The following is a 9,755-nucleotide window of genomic DNA, read 5'->3' as shown; positions in this document are numbered from 1 at the left end:
TTTGACCCAAAAGACGCCATGTGCACCATGTTTTTAGCCTAAATGTCAACTGTGGCCTCTCAAACCTGATCCACGTGCACACACCTGAAGCGGCGCGGCTGCAGCAAAGAAACAATGTTCTTCTTCTACGTCGAAGTCCTCGGACATTTTCTTCTTTGTTGAAAGTTTGCAAAGTCAACTGTACATCTTATAAATCACTCTTACTGAACAGATCTCTCTCTGTTTGAAGACAGAAGCGTCTGAGTCGCTTCCAGGTAGCATGAAAACACAGGTGTGAAGATATCGCGAGATCTCGTATATCTCGTGTCGCGCCGCTTGGGTGAGAGCGTTTCAGGTGTGTGCACGCGGATCAGGTCTGAGAGGGTACAGTTGACATTTAGGCTAAAAACATGGTGTGAATGGCGTCTTTTTAAGTCAAATTTTAATGTTGCAGTTTATGGACACCTGGATTTCACCACATGAGCAGTATGGAGACATTTTGTGTTTTTTGGGTTCGTTTTTTTATATTTTAAAACTGGTCACCGTTAACTTCAATTGCACTGGATTTGGTTCCAACACTGTTTCCCGCTGAAGCTCCAGGAGTGTTTTGTTAACTGGGGATCTTCACCCATCCTCACATCGGTGAGTGAAATGAGTGAAATTTCATTTTTGGGTGAACCGTCGCTTTAAACATCCGGGCCTCTCAATTATTTGTATACTGCAAAATTATTTACTGCAGACAAAAATCTATATTGCAGATACATTTTATACAGAGGTAAATACCAAAAATACTAAATCACATAAAAGCTGCACATGAAAGGAACATTATATTAAAACTCTTTCAGTTCCAGTGCTGTGCTTCCACATAAGTGGATACAGTGACTAGATCTGCCACAGAATTAAAGGAAGGCACAGTGTTAGCAGATCAAGTGACAGTTTGATCAGTTTGATCCATCAGTCTTGGATCGGCTGTTCAAACACCAGCGCAGCGTCCAGCGGTGGAGTACTGGGATCATAGCAGCCTCTCTCCTGATTAGTCGCCACAGGACACAAGTCGTGTTCACACCACCTGATAAAGGAAAATAAATGGACGCTCGATGAATGGATCCAAAGTTTTTGTTGTATTTTTTTTAACCTGAAAGAAGAGTCAATTTTTACCTGAGAGCTGCGAAGGTGTCGGATGAAGAGGCTCCTTTCCAACATGCATGGTCAATAAGAAGGGCACCTGTTAACATACGGACATTTAAAGGTACTTTGTGAATGTGGATGTGCACGTATTAATCGGTTTGTATTGCCAATGTGTGAACGTGTAACAGCATGTGAACTGATTTCTATGTAAACGACTGGATGGTTTTTCTGAGAAAGTACAAATGCAGTTACGATCTCTTCAGCTTTCCTACACTGCCAACGGTGTGCAACACTAGCTAACGTTAGCTTAGAAAAGTCCACTAACTTCAAACAAATGACGTCTGTTTACAGGTTTTGGGGAGTATGACTATATGTGCGCAGAAAAAGTTGCATAAATCTTTTTGTGTCTGCAGAGGGAGCTGTATGTAGTCTGGAAAACTGCCTTAAGTGATGTCACTTGAGTCAGCATCAGCAGATTAGTCTGTCTCGGACTTATTTTATCTCTTTATCTAAAAAGGAAACTATTCAGAGCAATTTATTATGAAAACAAGTAATCACAATTTCAAGCAGTCGGCTGAGTCTGTTCATATTGTATATAACACTATACTATAATTGGTGTTTCTTTATATTCTTTATAAAACTGAAAATTTCCCCGTTGTTGGACTAATAAAGCAATATCTTATCTTTAAAGCAGTTTATCCAAAATCCAAGCACTTTTAAAACCTTGAAAACACCACTTTAAATTCAAGGATTTCTAGCACCAGTAGGAGCTCTGCTGGTTCTGCTGCATTGATTTTGTTTTTTTGTGGGAGTTTTTTTGTTTTTTGGAGTACTTTTTAATGTGTGACTGTGGTACCTACCTGTGTAGATGCGAGCCAGACTGTATGCCAGGTCTCTGGCTGCTAGCTCCAGGTAGCCGGGTCCTCTGCTAGCCGCTACCTGAACAAAACCCTCCAGTTTCGAGAGTGCACCGTCCAGTGCTTTCACTGCTGGGGACAATGAGGAAACACTTGATGCACCTGCAAGCAGGGACTACAAGGAGCAGAAAACAAGCACAAATCACATTCCTGTACAACTCCGTCACAGATTAGTTACTGAACTTGTTTGGCAGGAACATTCCCAAACCCTATACCTTGACATGAGTGAAGTAAGCTTGAAGAACCATTCCTGAGCTGCGAGCAACACAGCGCAGCACATCCAGAGACAGGACGTTTGTGGTTCCTTCCCAAATACTCAACACCTGACAGAGAAAGAGACATGCAAGCTTCGAAATGGAAAAAAAAGTAAAACATTGTTGGTTTTTATCATTTGACCTCACCTGCACATCGCGAAGTAGTCCAGGCAATCCAGTATCCTCAATGTAGCCCTGACCACCAAAGCTCTCCAAGCCCTCTGACACTACAGCCACTGCCTGAGATAAAACAAAGCAAGAATGTTCAAGGGATAGTTCTGATCCACAGTCACTGTACTAAATGAAGTAGAAGAAGTAGAAGTTTGTAGAAGCTGCAAGCTGTCAGCACAGAAGCTAAGCAATTAACTGCTGTGGTCAGAGTCAGCAACAAAAGGTATTTTAGCCACTCGAGAAAGGTCCACCCCCCAAAAAATCAATACAATTTAAGTGTACACTAAATTTATAATATTTTCTGCGCTTTACTTTGCCATCAGACAGCCTTTTCTAGTGGGAAACTGCCGTTAGATTAGCCAAATATGTCTCTCTCCAAATTAACCAAACTCCATAGGCAAAATCAGTAATTTTACCTAACAGAACACAGGAGTTGCTCATCTGCCGCTTCCCCGATCTGTTAGTTTACTTGTATTATTGTATGACTTCAGTGAATCCAAACGACCCTTTAAAATACTGAAGTCACATGATATCACAAATGAACTAACAGAAGGTGGCAGCGGCAGAGCAGCAACTCTGTGTTCTGTGAGGTAAAATTACTGATTTCTCCTATGGAGTTTGGTTGGTTTGGAAAAAGCAATATTTGGCTCTTGTAACAGTGGTTTCCTGGCAGAAAAGGCTGTCTGACAGCAAAGTAAATCGGTAAAAATATTCTAAATATAGTGTACACTTAAAGTGATATTAATTTTTTTGGGTGGACCTTTTCTAAGTGGCTTAAATACATTTTACTGCTGACCCTGTCCACAGCAGTACACTGCTTAGTTTCTGTGCTGGTACTCTGCTTCTCAAACTGGGGTTGTGCCGGTCAACATCTACTGCAGGTAATAAACTGACTACTGACTACTAAGTACCTCATACAAGCCCACTTTAAACAATCAGAACTATCCCTTTAAAGGTTTCTATCAAAACAATGAGATGACAGTGAATCACATCTGTATAAGACACACACCTGTTTCCCGGTGTACAGTTTGACCACAGGAGTGAGCAGACGGAGCAGGTGTGTATCGAGCTGTGTCGCCATGCCGCTTTCCTCTCGGCCCAACAGACGACACACGTCCATCACCAGCAGGAACGCCCCCCGAGTCTCCACCTGTCCACGTCAGCAGCAAGCAATGAGTGAGGCATGATGGGAAACATGTCATAGAGTATGTGTAGTGTGTTCACTTCCTGTCAGTTCACCTCCATCCTGGCCAGAGTCTGTATGTGCAGCGGGTGGTCTTTAAGAAGCTTTCCAAAGGCAGTGCGGCGAGTGGCGTAGTCACGAGCCAACTGGACCACCCTGTGAACACGCACGCACGCACGCGCACACACACGCACACACACATTAATCAGCATATTTAGAGCGCGCCTTTAGAAATGATGGCTAGATGCAGTACAGCAGTATAAGTAGTATCCTGCCTTCTCATTGCAGCTGCTGCAGAGACGCTGTTGTGGATCCGGGTTATAGTCAGCATGTTAGCGATGGAGGCCACGCCTCTGCCTTCCTCTGAGAGCTGTGAATGCGAAGAGGGAATGAAGATGTCAAGGATTTTAAAAAAATTAATTTGATGTAAAAAAAAACAAAAACAAAGCGCGAGCAAGAGCCGCTGCTCAGCCACAGTACATGCCCAATTAGATGAAGGAGTGAAAGGTATTTGTGCTCATGTTGGCAGGTTGGAAAATTTGAATATATTACCCAACCCTTGTCTGTAGTACATTCATAGTGAAACAATGAAATTTATTCTAAACAAACCAGACAGTGTGCAGACTAAATACAGCTGACTGTTGAGAGTGTTGTCAATGGTTACTATTCTTCCACAATGCAGTTCACAAAGAAAATGGAGCAGCTTCTCACTGCTGGAAAAAATTAAACTGTACTGTTTCCCATTAAATAGTGAAACAGACCAGAAAGGTCCTGAAACAAACAAAACTGGAAGTAGTGCTTTGTGGCTATAAGCCTCCGCCAACCAGTCTAGTTACAGTTTACATCCACATCTGTCTGAGGACTTTGAAGGAATTTGATAATTTTTTTAATCTTATTTTTTTGGCAGAATGGAAGTTATAACAATACTATACATGATTCCAGTGAATATTTTCCAATGAGACACATGCCGTCTTCACTTGGAGATGATTTTCACAGAGGAGTACAGACGATTGACAGACAGCTAAACTTTCATGTCATACTGAAGTTGACCTTTGACCTTTTGGATATAAAATGTCTCCAGGTCATCATTTTATCCTACAAGATATTTATGTGAAATCTGGTCACAGTTAGAATATGAATTCATCGGGCCAAAATTATGTATAGTGAGGTCACTCGGAGCATGACCTTTGACCTTTGGCCACCAAAATAATATAATTAAAAATTCTGTGCTGATGTTCATGAGATGGACGTGAGGTTATGGTGATCTTTAGCAAACAAAGTGAGCTATAGCTGCCAGAAATAATTTATCACCGCTGTAATAAGTGATGATGTGTAACTGACCCTGTGGGCCTGCAGGCCGTCCAGCAGTAGCTCAGCAGTCGGCATCTGTCTCGTGCCCAGTTTGTCCTTCAGTCTCTGGACCTCTATTCCTTTCAGCCGGCCGTCCTCATCTCTGCTCACCTCTGCGTAGAACAAAGACAAACCTCTGCTTCCCTGTGAAGTAGGAGAGAGAACTCGCTCTGTAAGTCATTCAGGAAGAGTGATGACCACTGATGTTAGAGGAGAGTCAGAACCCTGCAGCACCGGTGTGGTCGCTCCTGTTCTGTCCTGCACTCTGGCCAGTGTGAGAGTCATGTCTGCGTCCGTAGCAGAGGTGAACCACTTGAAGCCGTGGAGTTTGTATGAACCATCCGTCTGAGGAACAGCCACTGTCTCCGTGCCGGTGCCTGAGGACATGCAAGACATGGTGCATTACAACAGTTAGTCTTATTCTGCAGAACAAATTCAGAACTGTGAGTATTTAAACAAAATTCCTCAACAGATAATTCAAGTCACGACAATAAACAATCACTACATAAGTGGATGGTGTAATACTGCAATAATAGAGGTTTTCTTTATACTGTTTCATGTAAGATGACTGTGATTGTCACTACCGACCCACATCAGATCCTCCCTGTCTTTCTGTCATCCACTGTCCAGATGTCCAGAAACGTTCAGGCTGTCGAGTGGTTAGACGACTGTAGGCCTCATGTACCGGCCACGACACGCCTAAAGACTTCACATACACGGACAGAAAAACACTCACAATCTTTACAAGTTCAAAAAAATTCAGCTTACTGGGAGAAATTAGGTTAAAAAAAATAAAGTACTTACATGCATAGCAACCATCTGACTACTGTAAAACCCATGTTTATATGCAGCTGTTCTATAATTATATTTCAACTCTACACTCTTAGAAGCGAGGGTTCCAAAAGGGTTCAAGCTGAAGGGCTGAGGTTCTACCCAGAACCTTTGCTTCTGAAGAACTCTTTCTTGAAGAAAGGCTTTTGTCAAGGGTTCTTTATAAGACTAAGTGTTCCATTGAGAATCCTTTTCATCCACCCTTTTTGGAAGAAAGAGTTCTCCTTGAAGAACTCTTTCATCAAAGGTTCTTTGTACCAGAATATAAAAGGGTTCTTGGTAGAACCTCCTGGCTGGGTTCTAGATAAAAACCTTTGTAATATAAAAAGGTTATCAATGGAATGCCCTGAGTGTGTTCTACATAAAACCCTTGGAATAAAAACAGTTCTCAGTAGAACCCATTTGTTGGCTATTTGATAAAAACCTTGGATTACAAAGAGGTTATCATGGCTGAGTTCTTGTTATAAGGTGGAACGGTCCTGAATAGAACCCCCAGAGAGGGTGCCAGGTGGAGCCATTACACCATAGAGGGGTTCTCTGTAGAACCTCTCATAGGTTGAGTTTTAAATGTCCAGTTATTTACTTTTCTGTATTGACTGATTCTGACAAACCTGGATGACTTTAGCAGCTCCGTCAGTCATCGCCAGAGGACACGTGTAGAGACCAGAGGAGGGAGAGAAGATGTACAACTTGATCATTTGATGCACACGACTGGAACACACACACACACACACACACACACACACACACACACACACACACACACACACAGTTTTAACCTATTAGAAACTGCCAAAAAAATTAAGTGAAATATGAACTGAAAAAGGAAGTACAAAAGTCTCCTGACCTCCACTCTCCGAATGAGTTCTCATAGCCGATGGCGACCAGTCCTTCCTGTGCCGACAGGTCTTTCATGCGTTTCCAGGCGGGTGAGGTCGCAATATGGTCCACTCTGCGACCCCAAGCGTCAAACTGCACCAATCGGGGAGGAGTAACCTCGCACTCTCTGCCCCACCTGTCCACCTCATTGGCAACACGCTCTCCAAATGCACACAAGTCTGAGAAAGCTGCCTGTGGACAAATACAAACACACACATTCACCTCAGCTTATCGGCCTGACAAAAGGCTTGTTTGCTCAAGTTGCCACAATTTCCACAGTCTGAAATAATAAAAGATGGATCCTGAGAAAAAACTTTGCTTTCTTATTGGCTGTTGTTTTAAATTAGATTTTCTTTCCTTTTAATCTTAATGCTCCAAAAATAAAGCATATGGATGTTTTTTGACAACCATCTTTGCAAATGAATACAATTACTATTAAGCAGATTAAAAAGTAATGTTTAAATTATTTTGAGACTTTATTTTAGATTTAGAATGTACAGTTTTTACAAAATATAATGCTTTTTAATTTTTGGCCAGTTATTGGGAAAAAAAATTGGGCAACTGTTTTAGAAAATTAGCAAACAGATGTTTGCAGCAGCAAAATTAATAGAACAATTATCAGTCAAGTAACTGAAGTTTTATTAAATTAAAAAGACAAAATATATTTGTAAAGTTTTTGACCAACAGCCTTTTTACCCTACTTTGCACAATGCTGAACTGTTTTTTTTTTTTCTTTTTGCAGCATGTCAATATCAGTGTTGTCAGCAAAATATCAAATAAGACTGCAACTAACAGTTATTTTCATCACTGATTAATCTGCCGTTTATTTTCAGGTTTAATTGTTCAGTCTGTAAAATGTCAAAAAATAAGTGAAAAATACTTATCATAATTTCCCAGAGCTTAAAGTAGCGTCCTCAAATTCCTTTTTTTCCCCCAACCAACCAACAGTTCAAAACCCAAAGACATTAAAACAACCAATATGTCGGTCTTTCTCAGGCATTACACAGGGTCCATATATAGGGCTGTTTCATTTCTGTACAGTTTAGTTCCTCCTCACCTCCTCGGGCAGGTGTCTCCTGAGGTATCCTCTGAGCAATGCGTCTTCTAAAAACGGGTTCTTCAGCACTGGCCTCTCCTGGAAGAAAGATCCGATCTTGGCTCTGGAGAACGGCAGGTAGCCGGCCGCTGCCTCCCACAGTTGTTCTTCGTCAGACCTTCTTGCGCCCGGCTCAGTTACACTGGCTGATCTGATGTGGATGAGCGGTCGAGAAGCACCGCCGCACCACACCCTGCTGCAGCCTCCAGCTACGCGGCGCTTCAGAAGGACTGAGCACACCGACATGGCTCACGACCTGCAGTCTGGGGTGAGAAAAGAAAAGAAGATGAGGCGTTCAACTGTGTGAACCACTGGCAGTAAGGAGACACATTACCTGGTTTCATTCAGCCAGTAATTTACAGGATTATCTGGATATTTCATTCACACTTTTGGTTCATTTGTGAACTTCTCTCTCCTTCATCTACACATTTTGTTTGGAGGCACACTTCATACTCTTTTAAGGAAATGAGGATAGCAGCCTCACATATCTAAGGTTTCAGTTTTCTGCCAAAATTTGTTTTGCTTTTGATTCAAGCAGATGAGAATAATATTTGATCCATCACCGACAGATGGTGTTTTAGGCTTCATGTTTACATTCACAGAAGTAATATTAATACTTACATTACAACAAAACACTGTTTGAAAACTGCAGATGACAACATGGCGCATTAAGCTCATGTGAACATCTCTAAATTATTAGAACCCAGTCTGCTGATATTGGTCTGTCACAGCTATATCAGCCTTTATCAGTATAGATACATATGCTGTCCAATGTAGCAATACGAGAACAAACCATAAAGCTATATTGTATTTGCATGCATGTATGCAAATATACAGTACCAGTCAAAAGTTTGGACACCCTTCTGTCTCATCTTTCTACTTTTGTTTAAATAAAAAATGGTTCAGATTATACCAACAGTGTGCAAAGCTGTCATCAATGATGGCTACTTTGTAGGATCTAACAAACAGCAAAAAGACTCTTGTCCATTGTCTTCTGCAATTACAAACAAAGGTTTATTAACAACTATATTATAAAATCTTCGATTGCATGTGCAGAAGACAGTGGGCAAGAATCTTTCACATTAAAATGTCTTGATATTATATTATATTTGTACTATAAAGTTTGTTAAAATGTAAAATATTCTGTATGTATATCATATTCTGATACATAATTGGGTCAGAGCTGCAACATCCCTGGGTGCTGTTACTTGCTCATCATTTTTAATATTTTTGGCCTCATTTAATTTCAAAAGTGCGCTAAAATTCCAAAATAATAGTTTGCATATCTTAAAGTTAAAACTACTCAGCCGGACTCGGCCTGACCGAATAAGTAGGTCAAAGTTCATTTCATTCCGTTCTCCTGTTTGTACAGATATTAGCTTTCCATTTAGATCAGTTAATAAATTAAATCAGTTTAACGGTAAATACAAGAAACAAGCTCAAACCGTGCAATTTATTGTTACTACACGACCCGAAATGCCCCGAAGCTCTGCATCAACAGTTAGCTAGCTAACATTTACGAGGCTTTTCTAATGTTTTTATTTGCAATCATTTTTAGTCAACGTATATTGATAACTGCTTTGATAACATCAGACCCTCTTTAAATTAAATTTATAAACGTCATGGATAACGTCATAAAAGAAAGATAAGCGAGCTTACCTGACGTTAGCCTGTTAGCTCAGCAGTGTTTACATCCGCCACAGAGGCAAACACTCGCCTTCAAAATAAAAGCCCCGTTTCCTGTTGACGGGTCCGTTCACTCAAATGACATGAAAACAGTAACTTGTTAGATTTTGGGATATCTATTTCTAACACCACTGAAATTTACATTAAGAAAAAAAGGAATGCAATAATGTAATAATAATGTTATCATGTATAATATAAACTTTAATATATAATATAACTTGCATAAAGCACAGGTTATATGAACTTTTTTAAAATACAAAAATGTTAAATCATCAGTTATC

The 9,755-nt window shown here is 40.7% G+C and overlaps 1 protein-coding gene across 1 annotated transcript; it reads right to left on the bottom strand.

The window, feature by feature from the left end:
* Positions 1 to 920: 920 nt before the first annotated feature.
* LOC146319905 (acyl-CoA dehydrogenase family member 11) lies at positions 921 to 9,517 on the bottom strand. The gene is made up of 15 exons (XM_084728007.1): positions 9,448 to 9,517; positions 7,750 to 8,051; positions 6,661 to 6,884; positions 6,425 to 6,524; positions 5,571 to 5,688; positions 5,217 to 5,359; positions 4,974 to 5,126; positions 3,908 to 4,002; positions 3,689 to 3,788; positions 3,459 to 3,599; positions 2,426 to 2,518; positions 2,240 to 2,347; positions 1,968 to 2,139; positions 1,138 to 1,204; positions 921 to 1,048 (listed from the first exon to the last, which is right to left on the bottom strand). The coding sequence occupies exons 2-15, from the start codon at positions 8,032 to 8,034 to the stop codon at positions 934 to 936; spliced, it is 1,914 nt and encodes a 637-aa protein (XP_084584133.1). The 5' UTR covers positions 8,035 to 8,051; positions 9,448 to 9,517; the 3' UTR covers positions 921 to 933.
* Between the last annotated feature and the right edge of the window lie 238 nt (positions 9,518 to 9,755).

This window comes from Lutjanus erythropterus, chromosome 10 (genome assembly GCF_056507025.1).
Source record: "Lutjanus erythropterus isolate fLutEry1 chromosome 10, fLutEry1.hap2, whole genome shotgun sequence".
Lineage (NCBI taxonomy): Eukaryota > Metazoa > Chordata > Actinopteri > Lutjaniformes > Lutjanidae > Lutjanus > Lutjanus erythropterus.
The sequence above is the reverse complement of the archived record's forward strand: the minus strand, read 5'-3'. Positions and strand labels throughout refer to the sequence as shown.

Bases quoted from the DNA above. Each gene is read 5' to 3' on its own strand.
- LOC146319905 (XM_084728007.1), bottom strand. From the start codon at position 8,034: ATGTCGGTGTGCTCAGTCCTTCTGAAGCGCCGCGTAGCTGGAGGCTGC. The intron at 5,360-5,570 runs GTCGGTAGTGAC...GCATGTCCTCAG, and splicing joins ACAGGGAGGATCTGATGTGG to GCACCGGCACGGAGACAGTG. The intron at 5,127-5,216 runs GTGCTGCAGGGT...CCTACTTCACAG, and splicing joins GAACAGGAGCGACCACACCG to GGAAGCAGAGGTTTGTCTTT.